The sequence below is a fragment of the Rana temporaria genome, chromosome 10 (assembly GCF_905171775.1).
Source record: "Rana temporaria chromosome 10, aRanTem1.1, whole genome shotgun sequence".
NCBI classification, from domain to species: domain Eukaryota; kingdom Metazoa; phylum Chordata; class Amphibia; order Anura; family Ranidae; genus Rana; species Rana temporaria.
The window spans coordinates 3,697,056-3,721,914 of record NC_053498.1 but is presented as its reverse complement, the minus strand read 5'-3'; the positions used below and the strand labels follow the sequence as shown (position 1 = coordinate 3,721,914).

Below are 24,859 nucleotides of genomic sequence, written 5' to 3'. Positions count from 1 at the left end.
CCCCCCCTCGGTGAGTGGCGGAGGTTGGTGGGGGTGGGGGGGTCCGTAAAGCCGCGGTGGGCGTCATTCTGACATTCATAATCTCGCCGTCAGTCGCCCGGCTGACTTTCCATTCTCCATTGACTTTCACGTTTTTCCAGCCTCAGGAACGGCTTTGTGTGATGTGAGATCTCGTGGTTGCGGCGGCGGCGGCGAGAGGCATGGTGGATGGAAGGATGGAGAGAGGAGGAGAAGTGACACAACCGCCGATGAGGAGAAGAGGGGGGGGGGGAGAGAAATAAACTGAAGACAGAGAACTGAGAGATAATGATGGGGAAGAGGAACTGCCGAGGAACATTATTAGATGCGGAAAAAAAGACCGCCAGACACAAAGGCTCTGCTGAAACCTGGGATCTCCGGCGCGGCGAGAAAAGTGCGATGAAGGAAAACTAAGTGAATGGAGGTGCGAAGAGACGGCGAGGAGCGCTGACGGGATAGGGATGTGAGAGCCGAGGGTTAGCTAAGATAGATGGAGCGGAGAAGACAAAGACCTCGGCCAAGGAGAAGAAAATGGCAATGGTCTCTTCTGAGTAGGAAAATCCTTCATGGCTCAACTTACCGATGAAGATCTGGATGGACTTCCTGGGCGGGACGTCCAAGGCGTCTCGCCGGACGGGCGAAGGGTTTGGATCGCCGCCTTCTTGAGTTTCATTGTCCTCTTGACCGCCGCGGGCAACTCTCTTCTCATCTTGCTCATCTTCACCCAAAGGTCCCTTCGGAACACTTCCAACTACTTCCTGGTGTCCCTCTTCATGTCGGACCTCATGGTGGGCCTGGTGGTGATGCCGCCGGCCATGCTGAACGAGCTCTACGGCCGCTGGGTCCTGGACGGCGCCTTCTGTTGCATCTGGCACTCCTTCGACGTCATGTGCTGCAGCGCGTCCATACTCAACCTCTGCGTGATCAGCCTGGACCGCTACCTGCTCATCATCTCGCCGCTCAAGTACAAGCTCCGCATGACCTCCTGCCGGGCCTTGGGCCTGATGTTGGCCACCTGGACGTTGGCGGCGCTGGCCTCGTTTCTACCCATCAAGATGGGGTGGCACGAGCAGAACTTGGAGGCGCCGTCCTCGAACTTGACCTCTGCCGCGGAGGAGGAGAAGCAGTGCCGGCTCACGGTCAGCCTACCCTACGCTCTGATCGCCTCCTGCTTGACCTTCTTCCTGCCGTCGGCGGCCATTTCCTTCACCTACTGCCGGATTCTGTTGGCGGCCAGGAAACAAGCCGTCCAGGTGGCCGCCTTGACCACCAACATGCCCAACGCTACTGAAGACCACACACAGGTGAGTAACGGCTTCATCAGAAGGACGTCGGTTGTAAGGTGAGGAAGCTTTCGCAAAAATACCGAAACCCCAAAATTTTGAAGGCCGGCGGCAGAAATGGACAAAGCGGTCCATCAAGTCTTCCCGGTATTTCTCATTTCTGTGAGGATAGACCTCTGTTTATGGGCCCGGCACACTTCCTCTGCGCAACTCTGCTGACCTCTGTTTATCCCAAGTCATGAGCCGACGCTTATGCCGCGTACACACGATCGGATTTTCCGTCGGAAAAAACCTTGGATGTTTTTTTGTGACGGAATTCCGCTCAAGCTTGTCTTGCATAAACACGGTCACAGACAAGTTCTCGGGAACTTTCGTCCGTCAAGAATGCCGGTGATGTACAACGCTACGACGAGCCGAGAAAATTAAGTTCAATGTTTCCGAGCATGCGTCTGAATTTTGCGCGTCGGAAATTGCTACAGACGATCGGAATTTCTGATCGGAATTTCCAAACAAAATTTTTTCCGGCTGAAAATTTGAGAAATTTTGAGCAAATTTGAGAAATTTTGAGCAAATTTGAGAAATTTTGAGCAAATTTGAGAAATTTTGAGCAAATTTGAGAAATTTTGAGCAAATTTGAGAAATTTTGAGCAAATTTGAGAAATTTTGAGCAAATTTGAGAAACCTGCTCTCAATCTTTTGCTGCCGGAAATTCCAACAGAAAAAGTCCGATGGAGCCTACGCACAGCCGGGATTCCTGGCCAAAAGCTCTCCTCACAGTTTTCCCGTCGGAAATCCCGCTCGTTATTTTTCTCAAAATTTCGGCAAATTTTTTTATTTTTTTTTACTTCGGGAAATGTTACCATTTGGGTTTGAAATGCATTTTAAGGCAATTTAAAAATGGTGACATGAAGGTGCTTATGGTGATTTTTTTAGGGTGCCGTGCGCTTTAAGTATCTCCTGAGGGTAAAGGAAACTCCTTTCATGTACCCTAGACCCGTTCTTGTGCCGAAAAAACAGTCTGCTTGTTATTTTACAGATTATATATATATATATATATGAAAAAGTAATATTAACAAATGAAAAAAGAAATTTAATAAAATAAACATTTATTTATTAATTTATTTAATTTTTTGAGCAAAATACACTTTTTTTATTTTTACCTTTAAGGTAAAAATAAAAAAAGTTTATTTTGCTTAAAAAAAAAAAAATAGTAATAAAAAGAAAAGAAAAGAAAGAAGTGTATTTTTTTTTCTTTTTTAGTTTTGTAGTGATGTTTATTTTATTTAATTTTTTTTTCATATATATATATATATATATAATTTTTTATTTTTTTTTTAATCTGTAAAATAACAAATAGACTGTTTTTTCGGCACAAGAACGGGTCTAGGGTACTGTTTTTTTGTTTTTATTTTACTGTAAATATTTTTTAATGATTTTATGTGTGTCCCTGTTAAACTATTTTGTGTTGCCTTTTTTAGTTGTGCAGAAGTTATAGCAAGTTTTAGGCTGGATTCACACCGAAGGCATTTTTTAGCTTTTTTTGAATTTTGCAGATTTGCACCACCACCAGAACGTGTTCTATAGGAAACCATGATAAATGGGCGGTAGTGAAAATCTGCAAAATGCAAAAAGGACTAAAACTGCCGTCCGTGTGAATCCAGCCTTAGGGAAGGATTAGAGCCAATAAACAAATGTAATGTCTTTGTATTTTTTTTGTTTTTATATATATATACATATATATATATATATATATATATATATATATATATATATATATATACATATAAAAAATAATAAACATAGTATAATAAATATATAAAAATAATATATTAAATAAAAATATAATAAAATATAATAAAATATAATAAAAATAATATACATAGAAAAAATAAATAAAGATAAAGCTCCTCAGCTTTACCAGTTAGACAAAAAAAATTTCATTCTGAGTCTCTTTTTTTTTTTGAGTCACATGACCTCCATTTGTTGTCTCTGTACATCTTCCAGCTGCTGTTGATCTGCAGTTATTAATGATCATTCGCATCACTGGGTAGAAAAATGGGACAAACTCTAACCAATCCCCTGTCATAAAATTTAAATAGATTAAACCGGATTTTTTTTTTTTTTTTTAGATCTATCTATCTATCTATCTATCTATCTATATATATATATATATATATATACAATCTTTTTTATTTAATCTACTTTAATTTTATACATTTTTTTTTTTTACCTATTTATTATTTTTGAGCAAATTTCTCTTAAGCAATATGTTTGAAAAAGGGTTAACACTGCTTTTTTTTATTTGTGAGTGTGGTGTAAATATTTTCTCCATGATTTTTATTTTTAATGATTTTCCTTTTGGTCCTCTTAAACTACATTCATCTTTTTGCCGTTTTAGTTTTTCACTCAGGTTTTTTTTTTTACCAAGTCTTAAGGAAAGATTACAGGCAAAAAATATATTTTTTTATTTATTTTGTGTTTTTTTTTACCCCCTCTTTTTAATTTATTATTATTATTTTTTTATATATCTATGTGTGTGTGTATATGTATATGTATATGTATATATATATATATATATATATATATATATATATATATATATATATATATATATATATATATATATATATATATAGATAAAACATGAATAATAATAATAATAATAAAAAATGAAAAAGAGGGGGTAAAAAATAAATACAAAATAAATTATATATATTTGGCTGTAATCTTTCCCTGATTTAAAAATAAAAAAATATATATAATTTTTTTTGTTTATTTAATTTCAGGGAAGGATTAGAGCCAAAACCTTCTTCATGTCCTTCATTATTTTTATATTTATTTTTTTCCTTTCCTTTTATATATATATATATATATATATATATATATATATATATATATATATATATATATATATATATATATATATATATATGTATATATATATATATATAGATATATATATATAATATATATAGATATATAAAAAAAGATATTTAGAAAATTAATAATAATAATAATAATAATAATAAATGAAAAAGAGGGGGTAAAAAATAAATACAAAATAACAAAATAAATGATATATATTTGGCTGTAATCTTTCCCTGATTTATAAATAAAAAAAATATAATTTTTTTATTTATTTTATTTCAGGGAAGGATTAGAGCCAAAAAATTCTTCATGTCCTTTATTATTTTTATATATATTTTTTCCTTTTATTTATTTATATATATATATATATAGATAGATATCTAGATTTAGATATAAATAGATAGATATATAAAAAAGATATATAAAAAATGAATAATAATAATATTAATAAATGAAAAAGAGGGGATAAAAAATAAATAAAAAATAACAAAATAAATAATATATATTTGGCTGTAATGTTTCCCTGATTTATAAGTAAAAAAAATATATAATTTTTTATTTATTTAATTTCAGGGAAGGATTAGAGCCAAAACCTTCTTCGTGTCCTTCATTTTTTTTTTTTTTTCATTTTTTTTTTTTTAAGGGAAGGGTTAAAGCCCCTGTCAGGTTTTTCTCGCTGTCTGAGAGGTTTTACTTAATTTCCATTCCCGGTGATCACACAGGAAGTGCGGGTGTAAACACAGATAACCGGGCAATATTTTTTTTTTTTTTTAGATTTTTTTTTTTTTTTTTTAATTAAAGGTTTTTCACATAGAAAAAGACTTATACAAACTTAGGGCCAGATCCACAGAAGAATTACGCCGGCGTATCTATTGATACGCCGGCGTAATTTCAAAGTTCCCGCGTCGTATCTTTATTTTGTATCTACACAACAAGATACGACGGCATCTCGGCTCGATCCGACAGGCGTACGTCTTAGTACGCCGTCAGATATTAGGTGCATTTATCCGCTGGCCGCTAGGTGGCGTTTCCGTAGAATTTCGCGTCGAGTATGCAAATTAGCTAGATACGGCGATCCACGAACGTACGTCCGGCCGGCGCATTTTTTTACGTCGTTTGCGTTCGGCTTTTTCCGGCGTATAGTTACCCCTGCTATATGAGGCGTATCCTATGTTAAGTATGGCCGTCGTTCCCGCGTCGAATTTTGAATTTTTTACGTCGTTTGCCAAAGTCGTTCGCGAATAGGGATTTGCGTAGAATGACGTCACCGTCGTTAGCATTGGCTTGTTCCGGTTTAATTTCGAGCATGCGCACTGGGACACCCCCACGGACGGCGCATGCGCCGTTCAAAAAAAAACGCGCCCCCATCACATCGATTTGAATTGCGTGCCCTTACGCCACCAAAATTAAACTACGCAGTTGTATCTTAGGGTGCATATTTACGCTGGGCGCTAGGTGGCGCTTCCGTTCATTTCCGCGTCGAATATGTAAATGCGCAAGATACGCCGATTTACGAACGTACGTGGGCCCGTCGCAATTAGTTACGCCGTTTACGTAAGACATACGCCGGCGTAAAGATAAAGCAGGTCTCTAGGTGGCGCAGGTATGGACGTCGGAACAAGCGTATCTTTTTACGTCAGTCGTACGTGAATGGGGCTGTGCGTAGGTTACGTTTACGTCACAGGCATTGAGCCGGCGTATCTTTGGGGCGTAAATACGACGTGATACTGAGCTTGCGCGCGCATGCGCCGTTCGTTCAGCCATGCATCTACATGGGGTCACGCTTTAATTTAAATACAACATGCCCACGACCTGCCTACTTTGAATTACGCACGCTTACGCCGGCCGATTTACGCTACGCCGGCCGTAACTTAGGACGCAAGTGCTTTGTGAATACAGCACTTGCCTCTCTAAGTTGCGGCGGCGCGTAAATAAGATACGCTACGCCCGCACAGCGTGAAGCCGCCCTACGTGAATCTAGGCCTCCGTATCCACAACCTGCTGTGATTGGCTGCACAGCTCATGCAGGAGCAGAGCAGGGAGAACTCCCCTAGCCTCATGGGTACAGAGGGGGTTTTATTGCCTTTTTGGGTCCTTATTACCCGGGAGCAGCTGTGATGGGGGCGGGGCCAAAGGCTGGAAATGCAAAATGGGAACTTGGCCACCTGCGCTGGGCAGTTATGGCGCGGTGTCCCTCGTATCTGAGATGATGATGATCATTGGCTCGTGTTTTGCGCTTGGAATGGCGATTTTTGGGTTAAAAATAAAACATTTCTAAAATGAGATTCTCATTCTGAGTCCTCTGTGACCCGTCTCTCCCCTCCCCCCCATTATCCAGAAATCATTAATTATCTGATCCCATCTCTTCTCTCTGCTGTAGAACCGTCTTGTCACTCGCTGATGGATCCGGCGCTGTCCGCGTGTTCCGTGTGATAAGCCCTTTGTTCATGTGGCGGAACAATCAATTGTGGAAAATGGGGGGGGGGGGGGGGGGTATCACATCACATCTGATGAACTGAGGGGGGGGTCCTATCACCTCCGAGGAACTGGGGGTCCGTTCACCTCAGAGGAACTGGGGGTTCATCACATCCGAGGCACTAGGGTGGGTCCCATCACATCTGAGGAACTGGGGGGGGGTCCCATAACATCTGAGGAAATGGAGGGTCCCATACATCTGAGGAACTGGGGGGGAGTCCCATCACATCTGAGGAACTGGGGGCGGGTCCCATCACATCTGAGGAACTGGGGGGGGTCCCATAACATCTGAGGAACTGGGGGGGTCCCATCACATCTGAGGAACTGGGGGGGTCCCATAACATCTGAGGAACTGGGAGGGTCCCATCACATCTGAAGAAATGGAGGGTCCCATCACAACCGAGGAACTGGGGGTGTCCCATCACATCCGAGGAACTGGGGGTGTCCCATCACATCAGATGAACTGAGGGGGTCCCATCACATCCAAGGCACTGGGGGGGTCCCATCACATCTGAGGAACTGAGGGGTCCCATCACATCTAAGGAACTGTGGGGGATCCAATCACATCTGAAGAACTCGGGGGTCCCATCACATCCGAGGAACTGGGGGGTCCCATCACATCCAAGGCACTGGGGGGTCCCATCACATCCGAGGAACTGGGGGGGTCCCATCACAGTCGAGGAACTGGAGGGAGTCCTATAACATCTTAGGAACTAGGGGGGTCACCTTACATCCAAGGCACTGGGGGTCCCATCAAATCTGAGGAACTTGGGGGTTCCATCACATCTGAGGAACTGGGGGGGGGGGTCCCATTACTTCCGAGGAACTGGGGGGAGACCTCAGCTTTGTAGATTAAGCGCTTATGGGGGACTGTATCGAATGCCTTTGCGAAATCCAGGTAGACTGAACCCACGGGCCTTCCTCTGTCTATTTGGCCGCTCAGTTCCTCGTAGAATGTTAGCAGATTGATCGGGCAAGAACGACCTTTTCCTAAACCCCATGCTGATCGCTACTTGTGATATTTTTTTTCCTCTGTAAATTCTTGGATATGGTCCCTTATCATCCCCTCCAATAATTTACCTACTATTGAGGTTAGGCTGACTGGTCTATAGTTCCCAAGGATTATTCTCTGTCCTTTTTTGAACCTTGGTACCACATTGGCTTTTCTCCAATCCGCTGGTACAATTCCTGTCCACAAAGATCAGGAACAATAGTCCGGCTATAACCTGACCGAGTTCTCTGAGGACTCTCGGGTGAAAGCCATCTGGTCCTGGTGATTTATCTAGTCTTTCGTTCACTCCGGCCTCTGTTTGCCGCAAGGGTACGCTCTGTGATGTGTCACCAGCAGAACTCCCGTGGTTGGTATACCCCTCTTTTTCCTGTGTAAACACAAGAGGAGAAGAAGAAAGCATTTAGTAGAGTTGCCATCTCAGTGTCATCCGTAGTCATCCTCCCCCTCGTCGTCTTTTATGTGGGCAACGTGCTCGGATTTTGCCTTTTTACTGTTAATGTATCTAAAAAAAATATATATACATTTTTTTACTCTCCTCCACTATGTGTCTCTCGTGATCTTTTTTGGCCGCCCTGATTGAATTTTTACACTTCTTATTGCATTCCTTGTAGTGTTGGAATGCTGACTGCGACCCATCTATTTTATATTGTTTAAAGGCCTTTTTTATATTTAATGAGGCTTTTTACATTACGGTTTAGGAGATTTCATTCTGTGGCACTGATTGAATTTATTCCATAATGCACTGATTGGACTATTCCATGTGGCACTGATTGGACTATTCCATGTAGCACTGATTGGATTATTCCATGTGGCACTGATTGGACTATTCCATGTGGCACTGATTGGATTATTCCATGAGGCACTGATTGGACTATTCCATGTGGCACTGATTGGACTATTCCATGTGGCACTGATTGGACTATTCCATGTGGCACTGATTGGACTATTCCATGTGGTACTGATTGGACTATTCCATGTGGCACTGATTGGACTATTCCATAATGCACTGATTGGATTATTCCATGTGCCACTGATTGGACTATTCCATGTGGCACTGATTGGACTATTCCATGAGGCACTGATTGAATTTATTTCATGAGGCACTGATTGGATTATTTCATATGGCACTGATTGGATTATTCCATGAGGCACTGATTGGATTATTCTATGTGGCACTGATTGGATTATTTCATGAGGCACTGATTGGACTATTCCATGTGGCACTGATTAGACTATTCCATGTGGCACTGATAGGACTATTCCATGTGGCACTGATTGAATTTATTCCATGAGGCACTGATTGAATTTATTCCATGAGGCACTGATTGGACTAATCTATGTGGCACTGATTGGACTATTCCATGTGGCACTGATTGGACTATTCCATGTGGCACTGATTGAATTTATTCCATGTGGCACTGATTGAATTTATTCCATGTGGCACTGATTGGACTATTCCATGTGGCACTGATTGGACTATTCCATGTGGCACTGATTGTATTATTCCATGTGGCACTGATTGGATTATCCCATGTGGCACTGATTGGACTATTTCATGTGGCACTGATTGGACTATTCCATGTGGCACTGATTGGACTATTCCATGTGGCACTGATTGGATTATTCCATGTGCCACTGATTGGATTTATTTGATGAGGCACTGATTGAATTTATTCCATGTGGCACTGATTGGATTTATTCCATGTGGCACTGATTGAATTTATTCCATGTGGCACTGATTGGATTATTCCATGTGGCACTGATTGAATTTATTCCATGTGGCACTGATTGGACTATTCAATGTGGCACTGATTGAATATATTCCATGTGGCACTGATTGGATTATTCCATGTGGCACTGATTGGATTATTCCATGTGGCACTGATTGGATTATTCCATGTGGCACTGATTGGACTATTCCATGTGGCACTGATTGAATTTATTCCATGAGGCACTGATTGAATTTATTCCACGTGGCACTGATTGGATTATTCCATGTGGCACTGATTGCTGCAATATGATTGGTTAGGAACAACCTCTAAAACTCTGGGATATACAGTGCTGAGTACTATTGCTGTGACACTCCTAAAGTTCGTCGGGCAATATTATGGAAATACATTTCGTGGCACTGGTAGAAAAAAAAAATCAGTGTGGCATTTCCACTTAGGGGGTGTCCTCACTTTTGTTGCCAGCGGGTTTAGACACGAATGGCTGTGTGTTGCGTTATTTGTTACACAAGCTGTACACTCACTACACAACATTGTGGATACAAAGTGTCATTTCTCCAGTGTTGTCACATGAAAAGATTTACAAACATGTGAGGGGGTGTACTTACTTTTGTCAGATACTGTATTTCATTTCACATTGATGGGAACATCCCGCCGGCACACGACTCTCTGAGAAACATGAAGAGTCACCAGGCTGCCCACGGGGCACAAATGGCGCCCTTTATTCCTCCGCCATAAATGTCACCGCTTGGCGCTGGGGATTTGCCGCGGTTCATTGAATGACATTCCTATGATTACGGCAGCGCTACTGCTATGACAGCCTCTCGGATGATTCACCCCCTCCCCCGAACACGAGAAATGTGCGCTGCGCTCTCCTGCCAGCCCTTCCTGCTGCCCACAGAGCAATGCATAAAATACACACGCCCCTGTACCCTCTGTCTGCTGGGCTGCCGGGTGCCAAGTCGCTGTGTGCGCGCCGCAGGAGCGCCCCCACCCCCCACCGAACGCAGCCAGCGCCGCTCTCCTCTTCTGTACGACAACCTCGCTCTGCTGAATCCTTCGCTTTTATTTTCACCGTCTGGCCTTGAGGGAACACTCCGCCTCTGTAAGCTTTCAAAACGCGCTCGCTCGCGCCGCGCAGGTTCTGCTAAGCGCACGCGCAATTTCGTGAATGAATGGCACCTGAGCGTGTCTCCAGACACCAATGCGTTTTTTTGCACCAAATTTGGTGTGAACAACTTCTTTAGACACCTTTTTTGCATTTTAGCGCACGACATGGGAGTGCAAAACAACGGATGCGTCGTAGGAACGCGCGTTACCCAATGAGGCCGTTCGCAACTATGCATTCCGTTTTAAAAAATGAGACGTGTCCGTTTTTTTTTTACTGTGCTTTTTTTTCCCCATTTACACTTGTGCGACTCCAAAGTTGTGCGATTTTTTTTTGTGTGGATTTGACGCAACTTCGGATGGGTGCGACTGAATGCGACTTTGGCTGTCGCATTGATAACATTTAAGATGCGACTTTCATGTGAATCTCGAGTGTACATTGTCTATGGTACCCAAGTCGCAGGAAAGTCACGTCAAAGCGGAACTTCAGTCATGTTTTTCATCTTTCCATCTATTAAAACTTCTGCTCTTGTTGTTTTAACTTTAGATAGTAGAACATTTTTTTTTCTGCCAGTAAATCCCTTATACAGCCCACTTCCTGTTTCCGTATACAGCCCACTTCCTGTTTCGTTATACAGCCCACTTCCTGTTTTCTTATACAGCCCACTTCCTGTTTCCATATACAGCCCACTTCCGGTTTCCTTATACAGCCCACTTCCTGTTTCCATATACAGCCCACTTCCTGTTTCGTTATACAGCCCACTTTCTGTTTCCTTATACAGCCCACTTCCTGTTTCCGTATACAGCCCACTTCCTGTTTCCCTATACAGCCCACTTCCTGTTTCCATATACAGCCCACTTCCTGTTTCGTTATACAGCCCACTTTCTGTTTTCTTATACAGCCCACTTCCTGTTTCCTTATACAGCCCACTTCCTGTTTCCGTATACAGCCCACTTCCTGTTTCCTTATACAGCCCACTTCCTGTATCCGTATACAGCCCACTTCCTGTTTCCTTATACAGCCCACTTCCTGTTTCCTTATACAGCCCACTTCCTGTTTCCTTATACAGCCCATTTTCTGTTTCCTTATACAGCCCACTTCCTGTTTCCTTATACAGCCCACTTCCTGTTTCCTTATACAGCCCACTTCCTGTTTCCTTATACAGTCCATTTCCTGTTTCCTTATACAGCCCACTTCCTGTTTCCTTATACAGCCTATTTCCTGTTTCCTTATACAGCCCATTTTCTGTTTCCTTATACAGCCCACTTCCTGTTTCCTTATACAGCCCATTTCCTGTTTCCTTATACAGCCCACTTCCTGTTTCCTTATACAGCCCATTTCCTGTTTCCTTATACAGCCCATTTCCTGTTTCCTTATACAGCCCACTTCCTGTTTCCGTATACAGCCCACTTTCTGTTTCCTTATACATCCCACTTCCTGTTTCCTTATACAGCCCACTTCCTGTTTCCGTATACAGCCCACTTCCTGTTTCCTTATACAGCCCACTTCCTGTTTCCTTATACAGCCCACTTCCTGTTTCCTTATACAGCCCATTTTCTGTTTCCTTATACAGCCCACTTCCTGTTTCCTTATACAGCCCACTTCCTGTTTCCTTATACAGCCCACTTCCTGTTTCCTTATACAGTCCATTTCCTGTTTCCTTATACAGCCCACTTCCTGTTTCCTTATACAGCCCATTTCCTGTTTCCTTATACAGCCCACTTCCTGTTTCCTTATACAGCCCATTTCCTGTTTCCTTATACAGCCCATTTCCTGTTTCCTTATACAGCCCATTTCCTGTTTCCTTATACAGCCCACTTCCTGTTTCCTTATACAGCCCATTTCCTGTTTCCTTATACAGCCCATTTCCTGTTTCCTTATACAGCCCACTTCCTGTTTCCTTATACAGCCCACTTCCTGTTTCCTTATACAGTCCATTTCCTGTTTCCGTATACAGCCCACTTCCTGTTTCCTTATACAGCCCACTTCCTGTTTCCTTATACAGCCCACTTCCTGTTTCCTTATACAGCCCATTTTCTGTTTCCTTATACAGCCCACTTCCTGTTTCCTTATACAGCCCATTTTCTGTTTCCTTATACAGCCCATTTCCTATAACCAAAATCGAAGTGCTCGTGAAAGGACCCCTTGAGGTGATCATTGATGTACCTTTTATAAACTCCTTTGCCATCTCTGCGGAGTGACTGATCCAACAATGACTGAGCCATGAACACTCGGCTTGGCCTGTAAATGGAGAGGGAATGAGGGAGGGAGAAGTGAAGCCGGGCATGGGCTGGCATTGGTTATTTTGGGGGTGGGGGTAGTAGTGATCATGCCAGGTTTGCCAACTTGGCCCTTTGACTTTTCCTCAGACAGCGAGGTTTAGTGTCACCCACAAACAATGGCGTTGTCACGCAATTTGTTACCTGTAGGCTAAAGAGTATTAGCTAGATTCAGGATGGCGAGCGCATACTTGCGGCGGCGTAGCTTAAGGCATTTCAGCTACGCCGCTGTAAGTTAGCGAGGCAAGTACATGATTCACAATGTACTTGCCTGCTAAGTTACGGCGGCGTAGCCTAAAGCGGGCGGGCGTAAGGGCGCCTAATTCAAAATTTGTCTGAGGGGGCGTGTTGTATGATAATGAGGCTTGACCCGACGTGATTGACGTTTTTTTGCAACTGCGCATGTGCCGGGCGCCTACATTTCCCAGTGTGCATTGCGGCTAAGTACGCCGCACGGGCCTATTGATTTCGACGTGGACGTAAACAACGTAAATCCCTATTCACGGACGACTTACGCAAACGACGTAAAATTTTCGAATTTCGACGCGGGAACGGCGGCCATACTTTAACATTGCTATTCCATCTAATAGATGGAATAACTTTAGGCCGCTAATGCGTTACGTAAACGGCGTATCTGTACTGCGTCGGCCGGGCGTACGTTCGTGAATAGGCGTATCTACTGATTTACATATTCTACGCCGACCGCAATGGAAGCGCCACCTAGCGGCCAGCCTAAAAATTACACTTTAGGATACGAGGGTGTAAGACACTTACGCCGCTCGTATCTGAGCCTAATTTAAGCGTATCTGGTTACCAGAATACGCTTAAATTAGCACCGACGTAAATTCTGACTTAGGCTGGCGTATCTACTGATATGCCAGCCTAAATCTCTCTGAATCTGGCTATTGATCTCTGCAGTCATTAAGCAGGGATGCTAATTGTATTATCATCAATGGCCAGAAGGGGGAGCGCTCGCAGGCCTGGCCTGGGTATGAAGATACGGAGCATTAAATGTATCCATATGAAAGCTACTTTGATGACTGTTACAGATGTTCTGCAGAGTTCCTATTGGACGGGGGGGGATGATGGGGGCGTTTCCTCAGGTTTCGTCTCTATAGATGGTTTGGCAGAGGAAGCCGAGCATGAAATCCGGACAGATGGTTGTATCCCCCGGTGAGACGCTGACATATAAAAGGAGCCGAGTGCAGAGCGACGGCTAAAATCCCCGATGAGCTAAAAAAAAAAGATTCCGGTTCTTCCTGCGGCTTAATGTTCGAATCTGGGGGGTGCTACACCATGGGCGTCTGCAGGTAGGGGCTATGGGGGGCAAGCGCCCCCCCCCCCAGAATCAGCAATGTGTCTGTTTCCCCTTTAAAAATACTTGCGAGTCTCGGCTAAGCCCCTCCCCTTCATGACATTGTCAAAAGGGGGCGGAGCATGGGTGACCTTAAAATGATGCCCCCTCCCCCCTTTGTAAAATGTTCTTGTGCGCCCACGTGCTCCACCCAACACTGAGATCTCTGGCTGTTGGGCCAATGATGGCGGTCCAAATCTCCAACGAGGTTCCTCTACAGCCAATCAGGGATGGTGGGAAGATGGCGGCCCCCGTGGTAACAAGGTAGTCTTTCCTACGAGGATCTCAATTTTCTCCGCGAATCCAAGAATTGTACGGATGTATTTTGGTTTGAATTGGGCGATTTTCACCACCGCGGTCTCACCCGTCTTCTGCTTCTCTCTCTCTCTCAGGTTCTCGCGCTTCCGGCCCCTGAAAGTCGAAAGTTCATCACCAAACACAGCAAGAAGGCCCTGAAGGCCAGCCTGACCCTGGGCATCCTGCTGGGCATGTTCTTCGTGGCGTGGCTGCCCTTCTTCGTGGCCAACTTTGTCCAGGTGAGCCGCAGACAAAGCCAACCCAGAGCCGTGGTATGACCGGAGCGCATTCCCGAGTGGAGGATGGAAGGCCTTCCTCTCTATGGGGGCTCATGGTTGGTTGTGCATAGGTGTCCCTCCCTCCATCCTCCAGAACAGTGACCCCTTCATCCTCCAGAACAGTGACCCCCTCCATCCTCCAGAACAGTGACCCCCTCCATCCTCCAGAACAGTGACCCCCCTCCATCCTCCAGAACAGTGACCCCCTCCATCCTCCAGAACAGTGAGCCCCTCCATCCTCCAGAACAGTGACCCCCCTCCATCCTCCAGAACAGTGACCCCCTCCATCCTCCAGAACAGTGACCCCCTCGATCCTCCAGAACAGTGACCCCCCTCCATCCTCCAGAACAGTGACCCCCTCCATCCTCCAGAACAGTGAGCCCCTCCATCCTCCAGAACAGTGACCCCCCTCCATCCTCCAGAACAGTGACCCCCTCCATCCTCCAGAACAGTGACCCCCCTCCATCGTCCAGAACAGTGACCCCCCTCCATCATCCAGAACAGTGACCCCCCTTCATCCTCCAGAACAGTGACCCCCCTCCATCGTCCAGAACAGTGACCCCCCTCCTTCCTCCAGAACAGTGACCCCCTCCATCCTCCAGAACAGTGACCCCCTCCATCCTCCAGAACAGTGACCCCCCTCCATCCTCCAGAACAGAGACCCCCTCCATCCTCCAGTACAGTGACCCCCCTCCATCCTCCGGAACAGTGACCCCCTCCATCCTCCAGAACAGTGACCCCCCTCCATCCTCCAGAACAGTGACCCCCCCTCCATCCTCCAGAACAGTGACCCCCCTCCATCCTCCAGAACAGTGACCCCCCTCCATCCTCCAGAACAGTGACCCCCCTCCATCCTCCAGAACAGTGACCCCCTCCATCCTCCAGAAAAGTGACCCCCACCATCCTCCAGAACAGTGAGCCACTCCATCCTCCAGAACAGTGACCCCCTCCATCCTCCAGAACAGTGAGCCCCTCCATCCTCCAGAACAGTGAGCCCCTCCATCCTCCAGAACAGTGACCCCCTCCATCCTCCAGAACAGTGACCCCCTCCATCCTCCAGAACAGTGACCCCCTCCATCCTCCAGAACAGTGACCCCCTCCATCCTCCAGAACAGTGACCCCCTCCATCCTCCAGAACAGTGACCCCCCCTCCATCCTCCAGAACAGTGACCCCCTCCGTCTTCCAGAACAGTGACCCCTCCATCCTTCAGAACAGTGAGCCCCTCCATCCTCCAGAACAGTGACCCCCCTCCATCCTCCAGAACAGTGACCCCCCTCCATCCTCCAGAACAGTGACCCCCCCTCCATCCTCCAGAACATTGACCCCCTCCAACCTCCAGAACAGTGACCCCCTCCATCCTCCAGAACAGTGACCCCCTCCATCCTCCAGAACAGTGACCCCCTCCATCCTCCAGAACAGTGACCCCCTCCATCCTCCAGAACAGTGACCCCCTCCATCCTCCAGAACAGTGACCCCCTCCATCCTCCAGAACAGTGACCCCCTCCATCCTCCAGAACAGTGACCCCCCTCCATCCTCCAGAACAGTGACCCCCTCCATCCTCCAGAACAGTGACCCCCCTCCATCCTCCAGAACAGTGACCCCCTCCATCCTTCAGAACAGTGACCCCCCTCCATCCTCCAGAACAGTGACCCCCTCCATCCTCCAGAACAGTGACCCCACTCAATCCTCCAGAACAGTGACCCCACTCAATCCTCCAGAACAGTGACCCCCCTCCATCCTCCAGAACAGTGACCCCCCTCCATCCTCCAGAACAGTGACCCCTTCATCCTCCAGAACAGTGACCCCCTCCATCCTCTAGAGCAGCGACCCTCTCCATCCTCCAGAGCAGTGACCCCCTCCATCCTCCAGAACAGTGACCCCCTCCATCCTCCAGAACAATCAGCCCCTCCATCCTCCAGAACAGTGACCCCCTCCATCCTCCAGAAGAGTGACCCCCCTCCATCCTCCAGAACAGTGACCCCCTCCATCCTCCAGAACAGTGACCCCCCTCCATCCTCCAGAAGAGTGACCCCCTCCATTCTCCAGAACAGTGACCCCCCTCCATCCTCCAGAACAGTGACCCCCCTCCATCCTCCAGAACAGTGACCCCCCTCCATCCTCCAGAACAGTGACCCCCCCTCCATCCTCCAGAACAGTGACCCCCTCCATCCTCCAGAACAGTGACCCCCCTCCATCCTCCAGAACAGTGACCCCCCTCCATCCTCCAGAACAGTGACCCCTTCATCCTCCAGAACAGTGACCCCCTCCATCCTCTAGAGCAGCGACCCTCTCCATCCTCCAGAGCAGTGACCCCCTCCATCCTCCAGAACAGTGACCCCCTCCATCCTCCAGAACAATCAGCCCCTCCATCCTCCAGAACAGTGACCCCCTCCATCCTCCAGAAGAGTGACCCCCCTCCATCCTCCAGAACAGTGACCCCCTCCATCCTCCAGAACAGTGACCCCCCTCCATCCTCCAGAACAGTGACCCCTCCATCCTCCAGAAGAGTGACCCCCCTCCATCCTCCAGAACAGTGACCCCCTCCATCCTCCAGAACAGTGACCCCCCTCCATCCTCCAGAACAGTGACCCCCTCCATCCTCCAGAACAGTGACCCCCCTCCATCCTCCAGAAGAGTGACCCCCTCCATTCTCCAGAACAGTGACCCCCCTCCATCCTCCAGAACAGTGACCCCCCTCCATCCTCCAGAACAGTGACCCCCCTCCATCCTCCAGAACAGTGACCCCCCTCCATCCTCCAGAACAGTGAGCCACTCCATCCTCCAGAACACATTTAGTACCAAATTCTTTTTTTAACTCATTTTGACAAATTCGTTAATTCCGAAATTTACAAATTCAAAAAATTTCGGATTTCCGAATTTTCTCATTTCTGAAATTTCAAATTTCTGAAATTACGAATTTCCGTAAATTTCGTAAATTCTGAATTTTCGTAAATTCTGAATTCGAAAATAAAAAAATTCTGAATTCAAAAATAAAAAAGTTCTGAATTTGAAAATGGGAAATTCGAAAATTCTGAATTCAAAAGTTTTCGAATTTCCGAATTCCGGAATTTTTGAATTCTCTGAATTTCGGAAAAAGCTAAAAAACGAATAAAACGAAAATGAACAAATTTTTCGGCAGTGCCCATGTCTAATCTCAATGTCTGTGGTGATGTAACGCTCTCCTTTTGGATTTTCGCTCTCCGCACATTTTCCCCGCCCCCGTCCTGTGTACTTACTGTCGTTTTTTTCTTCTTCTCTTGTGTCTCGCAGGCGGTCTGTGACTGCGTCCCCCCCGGATTTTTCGATGTGCTGACCTGGCTCGGCTACTGTAACAGTACCATGAACCCCATCATCTACCCGCTCTTCATGAGGGACTTCAAGAGAGCCATGGGGAAGTACCTACCTTGCTGCCGGCGGTCCCGGGTCATCTCCTTGTCGGTGCGCAACTCCAACAGCGCCCCCCACCTGGGGCTATCCCTGAGGAACGTGCTGACCCTACGGGGGGGGGAGACCGACTCCATGTACTCCGCCACCCTGGGCAACGACCACCTACTGCCCCATTATAAGGACCTCAGTACCGACCCGCTACCGGTCACCGCCGCCGACTCCGTCAACCTCTTTGACCTGGAGCAAGAGATGCAGGTCCACCAGCTGAACACACCTATGGACTGAGGGGTCCTGGAGGCCCCCCGGGGGCCCCCTTTGTACTGCCCACCCTCATCCCCATCTCACTGACTTTTTTGTGTCAAACATTTTAAAGATTTTGGATATATAATACCGGATACCGGATCATGGAGGATACCGGATACCGGATCATGGAGGATATGGAATACCGGATACTGGATCATGGAGGATATGGAATACCGGATATCGGATCATGGAGGATACCGGATACCGGATCATGGAGGATATGGAATACCGGATCATGGAGGATATGGAATACCGGATACCGGATCATGGAGGCGGGTCAACCGGGACAACGACTTTGTTTTTCTTCTTTTTTTAAATGGATTTAAGGATAGTGGGTGGAGCTATGACAGCTTATACCCCGATGCGGAGGGGGAGGAGCCCAGCAGACCTTTGCCGGAGACGACCAAAGGTGACCTTTCTGTTTTGTAGTCATTGACGTCAGACGTGCGCAGAGCCAAAACATTTGCTTTGTTTCAATTCGTTATTTTAATTATTTTGTTTTAAATTCGTTTTCGAATTCTATTCGAATTTTCCGAATTTTTTTAATCCAATATTAGAATTTCAGGGTTATAGTCTTTCTATTCTATTTGATTGTTTTTTTCTATTCTTTTCTATTCTAATCAATTCTTTTCTGTTTGATTCTGTTCCCTTTTTTCCATTAAATTTTTTTCTATTCCATTCAAATTCATTTTATTCAAAATTTGAATTTCGGAAAACTGTTATACGTTTTCTATTTTATTATATTCTATTGTTTTTTTTCTATTTTAATCTTTTCTATTCCTTTTAATTTCTGTTCTATTTTATTCCACTGTTTTATTTTCTATTCTATATTGTTCTGTTTTACTATTCTTTTCTATTCTATTTTTTTTTATTCTATTCTTTTTTTTTTTTTTTCTGTTATATTCAGTTTTTTTCTCTCTCTTCTGTTTTACTCTATTATATTATTTTTATTCTATTGCCCTTTTTTCTATTCTATTTTTATTTATATTTTTTTAATCATTACTATTAGTTTACGTATGAAATTTAATTTTTCTCTTATACCGTATTTTATTCTATTCTTTTATTTTCTATTCTATTCTCTTTTACTCTATAGCTGCTATACTTTTTTTTTTTTTGCACAAATGTTAATTTTTAAAAAAAATATTACATAAAACCTCCAAACATTATCTGAAAAGCAGACGCCCCAGAGAATATAAAATAATGAATATATATATATATATATACATATTTTTAAATTTTAGCTGTATTGGAAAATAGACGTCCATCCTTGTAAACATTTCCAAAGAAAATTAAAATTTTATGATTTTTTGACACGGAACCAAATTTGCCAAAATGTATCCTCTTCTTTATTGTTTTTTTTATATTGAGTGATATTTATTTTAGTTTAATTTATTTATTATTCCTTTTTTTTTTAATTGAGTGATATTTATTTTAGTTTAATTTATTTATTATTCCTTTTTTTTATATATATATATATATATATATATATATATATATATATATATATATATATATATATATATATATATATATATATATATATATTGAGTGATATTTATTTTAGTTTAATTTATTTATTATTCCTTTTTTTATATATATATATATATATATATATATATATATATATATTGAGTGATATTTATTTTAGTTTAATTTATTTATTATTCCTTTTTTTTATATATTGAGTGATATTTATTTTAGTTTAATTTATTTATTATTCCTTTTTTATATATATATATATATATATATTGAGTGATATTTATTTTAGTTTAATTTATTTATTATTCCTTTTTTTTATATATATATATATTGAGTGATATTTATTTTAGTTTAATTAATTTATTTTTCCTTTTTTTATTCCCCCTCTCACACAGCTCGCCTCTTTCGGCCTCCTTGTTGCTGCAGAAATCAGGGATAATACAATAATTGTAGCACTGAAAAGTCTTCACACTGAACCCGCCAGGACCTGAGATGGCGGCTGCCAATACATCGCAAAAAATGACTTAATGGCCCCTCCCACTATCTTTAACGGGGGGCGGAGCCCCTTATATATATATATATTTTTTTTTTTTGGGATGAATTGTAAATATCTGTTGAAAATTGTTGATGTGGAACTTTACAGATTATTTAATAAAGTAAAAAAAAAAAAAACAGCGATGGTTTGAGAAAAGTGATAACTCCTCCCCCCGACCAATCAGATTTCTATGACTGTAGATAAAAAAAAAATCATATTAAATTGGAGATCCTTTAAATTTAGAGGAAAATAAATTTCCGTGTCCATAGGGACCAAATTCCTTTTGTATTTTTTTTATTCTAATGCCAGTTGGGGAATTTTCTGCGTGAAAATTTCACCTTCTCTGGTGCCCCTCCCCCTCCGCCCATCAGACATTTAAAAAAAAAAAAAAAACACCCTCACCTTATTTTAGACCCAATCCCCGGGTCTCTGTTCTTCTCTATGCAATGCGGGCAGATCGTGGCTGGTGGGAGGGGCCAGCTGGGAGGGGGGGGGGGGCTGTAGATTACTTCCTGAAAACATCACAGTGACATCACCTACCCTGACTGTCCCTGGCCCCACCCCTTTCATTCATTGGATTTCAGTTCATTCCAATCATGGAGGCTCAGCATCACATGTGGGCGTGGCCTATGCAAATACAGCCTGCCTATAGGACCGCCCCACTCCCTCAGACTTGACAACCGCCCATCAAGGCGGTTTGATATTTGCATAACTCCTCCCCCCCAAGAGCCCGCCCGCTGCTTGCCTCAGTATCCCTCAGCACTGATGGAAGCAGTGGGCGGAGTTATACAAACATTGAAAGACATTGATGGGCGGGTGTCAAGTCTGAGGGAGTGGGCGGTTCTAGGCAGGCTGTATTTGCATATGCCACGCCCACATGTGATGCTGAGCCTCCATGATTGGAATGAACTGAAATCCAATGAATGAAAGGGGCGGGGCCAGAGACAGTCAGGGTAGGTGATGCTGGACTCCCCCCCCCCCCCCCAGTACAGTCTGATCACTGGGGGGAGGGGAGACTGAGGAAATGACTCCTCCTCCTTCTACAAAGTTACAATGTACAGTCTGATCACTGGGGGGAGGGGAGACTGAGGAAATGCCGAACAGCGATGGAATCGCTCCTGTTTTTCAGTGTTGGGAGAAGACGTGGATCCGGCGTGGAGACGTGGGCGCTGTGTCGGGGGAGGGGGGAATTATCATGACAGGTATCCAATAATCGACAACCTTTCATCGCGACTCCCCTGGCCGGTAATTACACGGAGGTGACCGTCCTCCTCCCCCGCTCTGCAGATGTCGGGACCAATCGAAAGGCTCATCAGCTCGTGTTAAGTGACTTTATTGGATTCCCCTCCCCCTCCCATCTATACATATTACTGGATCGGTGACTTTTGGTCGATCGGTGGATGTGGGAGTGTCCCGGGAATGGGAGTGTCTTTGGGACAAATCAGGATCAGGACTAAGCAAATGTAAAAAAAAATCAGGATCCATACACATGGGCACCAGGGGGAAGTGTGTGGAGAACGTGGGCAGTGTGCGGGGGTCAGGGGGAGGAAAGGGGGAAGTGTGGAGAGGACGCAGGAAGTGTGCGGGGTCAGGGGAAGTGTGGGGGGGACACGGGGAAGTGTGCAGGGTCAGGTGAAGTGTGTGAAGGATGCAGTAAGTGTGCAGGGGTCAGGGGAAGTGTGCGGTGGACAGGGGGAAGTGTGCGGAGGACAGGGAGTGTGGGGAGGACAGGGGGAAGTGTGTGGGGAGGACAGGGAGTGTGGGGAGAGGACAGGGGGAAGTGTGTGGGGAGGACAGGGAGTGTGGGGAGAGGACAGGGGGAAGTGTGTGGGGAGAGGACAGGGGGAAGTGTGTGGGGAGAGGACAGGGGGAAGTGTGGAGAGGACAGGGGGAAGTGTGGGGAGGACAGGGGAAGTGTGTGGAGGACGCAGGAAGTGTGCAGGGGTCAGGGGAAGTGTGTGGAGGACAGGGGGAAGTGTGTGGAGGACAGGGGGAAGTGTGGGGAGGACAGGGGGAAGTGTGTGGGGAGGACAGGGGGAAGTGTGGGGAGGACAGGGGGAAGTGTGGGGGGGACAGGGGGAAGTGTGGGGAGAGGACAGGGAGTGTGGGGGGGACAGGGGGAAGTTTGGGGGGGCAGGGAGTGTTCGGAGGACAGGGGGGAAGTGTGGGGAGGACAGGGGGAAGTGTGGGGAGGACAGGGAGTGTGGGGAGAGGACAGGGGGAAGTGTGTGGGGAGGACAGGGAGTGTGGGGAGAGGACAGGGGGAAGTGTGGGGAGGACAGGGGGGAAGTGTGTGGGGAGGACAGGGGGAAGTGTGGGGAGGACAGGGGGAAGTGTGGGGGGGACAGGGGGAAGTGTGGGGAGAGGACAGGGAGTGTGGAGGGGACAGGGGGAAGTTTGGGGGGGCAGGGAGTGTTCGGAGGACAGGGGGGAAGTGTGCGGAGGACAGGGGGGAAGTGTGCGGAGGACAGGGGGAAGTTTGGAGGACAGGGAGTGTGTGGAGGACAGAAGGAAGTGTGCGGAGGACAAGGGGAAGTGTGCGGAGGATAGGGGGAAGTGTGCGGAGGACAGGAGGAAGTGTGCGGAGGACAAGGGGAAGTGTGCGGAGGACAGGGAGTGTTGGGAGGACAGGGGGAAGTGTGCGGAGGACAGGGAGTGTTGGGAGGACAGGGGGAAGTGTGCGGAGGACAGGAGGAAGTGTGCGGAGGACAAGGGGAAGTGCGCGGAGGACAAGGGGAAGTGTGCGGAGGACAGGGAGTGTTGGGAGGACAGGGGGGAGTGTGCGGAGGACAGGGGGGAAGTGTGCAGAGGACAGGGGGAAGTGTGCGGAGGACAGGGGGAAGTGTTGGGAGGACAGGGGGAAGTGTGCGGGGTCAGGGGAAGTGTGTGAAGGACGCAGGAAGTGTGCATGGGTCAGGGGAAGTGTGCGGGGGTCAGGGGAAGTGTGTAAAGGACACAGGAAGTGTGCGGGGGTCAGGGGAAGTGTGCGGGGTCAGGGGAAGTGTGCGGGGTCAGGGGAAGTGTGTGTAGGACGCAGGAAGTGTGCGGGGGTCAGGGGAAGTTTTTGGGGGTCAGGGGAAGTTTTCAGGGGTCAGGGGAAGTGTGTGAAGGACGCAGGCAGTGTGCGGGGGTCAGGGGCAGTGTGCGGGGGTCAGGGGAAGTGTGTGAAGGACGCAGGAAGTGTGCGGGGGTCAGGGGAAGTGTGCGGGGGTCAGGGAAGTTTTTGGGGGTCAGGGGAAGTTTTTGGGGGTCAGGGGAAGTGTGCGGGGTTAGGGGAAGTGTGTGAAGGACGCAGGAAGTGTGCGGGGGTCAGGGGAAGTGTGCGGGGGTCAGGGGAAGTGTGCGGGGTCAGGGGAAGTGTGTGAAGGATGCAGGAAGTGTGCGGGGGTCAGGAGAAGTGTGCGGGGGTCAGGGGAAGTGTGCGGGGTCAGGGGAAGTGTGTGAAGGACGCAGGAAGTGTGCGGGGGTCAGGGGAAGTGTGCGGGGGTCAGGGGAAGTGTGTGAAGGACGCAGGCAGTGTGCGGGGGTCAGGGGAAGTGTGTGGGGGTCAGGGGAAGTGTGTGAAGGACGCAGGAAGTGTGCGGGGGTCAGGGGAAGTGTGTGAAGGACGCAGGAAGTGTGCGGGGGTCAGGGGAAGTGTGTGAAGGACGCAGGAAGTTTGCGGGGGTCAGGGGAAGTGTGCGGGGGTCAGGGGAAGTGTGTGGAGGACGCAGGAAGTGTGCAGGGTCAGGGGAAGTTTGTGTAGGACGCAGGAAGTGTGCGGGGGTCAGGGGAAGTTTTTGGGGTCAGGGGGAGTTTTCAGGGGTCATGGGAAGTGTGTGGAGGACGCAGGCAGTGTGCGGGGGTCAGGGACAGTGTGCGGGGGTCAGGGGAAGTGTGCGGGGGTCAGGGGAAGTGTGTAAAGGACGCAGGAAGTGTGCGGGGGTCAGGGGAAGTGTGTAAAGGACGCAGGAAGTGTGGGGGGGTCAGGGGAAATGTGCGAGGGTCAGGGGAAGTGTGTGGAGGACGCAGGCAGTGTGCGGGGGTCAGGGACAGTGTGCGGGGGTCAGGGGAAGTGTGTGGAGGACGCAGGAAGTGTGCGGGGGTCAGGGGAAGTGTGCGAGGGTCAGGGGAAGTGTGCGGGGGTCAGGGACAGTGTGCAGGGGTCAGGGGAAGTGTGTGGAGGACGCAGGAAGTGTGCGGGGGTCAGGGGAAGTGTGCGAGGGTCAGGGGAAGTGTGCGGGGGTCAGGGACAGTGTGCGGGGGTCAGGGGAAGTGTGTGAAGGACGCAGGAAGTGTGCGGGGGTCAGGGGAAGTGTGTGAAGGACGCAGGAAGTGTGCGGGGGTCAGGGGAAGTGTGCGGGGGTCAGGGGAAGTGTGCGGGGGTCAGGGGAAGTGTGCGGGGGTCAGGGGAAGTGTGCTGGGGTCAGGGGAAGTGTGCAAAGGACAGCTCTGGATTTTCTGACTTTTGAACA

The 24,859-nt window shown here is 46.7% G+C and overlaps 1 protein-coding gene across 1 annotated transcript; it reads left to right on the top strand.

Moving 5' to 3' along the window:
* Nucleotides 1-49: 49 nt before the first annotated feature.
* On the top strand, nucleotides 50-18,555 carry HTR6 (5-hydroxytryptamine receptor 6). Its single transcript, XM_040327045.1, has 3 exons — nucleotides 50-1,322; nucleotides 14,517-14,660; nucleotides 17,972-18,555. The coding sequence occupies exons 1-3, from the start codon at nucleotides 585-587 to the stop codon at nucleotides 18,371-18,373; spliced, it is 1,284 nt and encodes a 427-aa protein (XP_040182979.1). The 5' UTR covers nucleotides 50-584; the 3' UTR covers nucleotides 18,374-18,555.
* The last annotated feature ends 6,304 nt before the right edge of the window (nucleotides 18,556-24,859 follow it).

Excerpts from the sequence above, each read along its gene's own strand:
- HTR6 (XM_040327045.1), top strand. The coding sequence starts at position 585 with ATGGCTCAACTTACCGATGAAGATCTGGATGGACTTCCTGGGCGGGAC. Across the intron at positions 1,323-14,516 it reads CTACTGAAGACCACACACAG|GTTCTCGCGCTTCCGGCCCC; the intron begins GTGAGTAACGGC and ends TCTCTCTCTCAG. Across the intron at positions 14,661-17,971 it reads TCGTGGCCAACTTTGTCCAG|GCGGTCTGTGACTGCGTCCC; the intron begins GTGAGCCGCAGA and ends TGTGTCTCGCAG.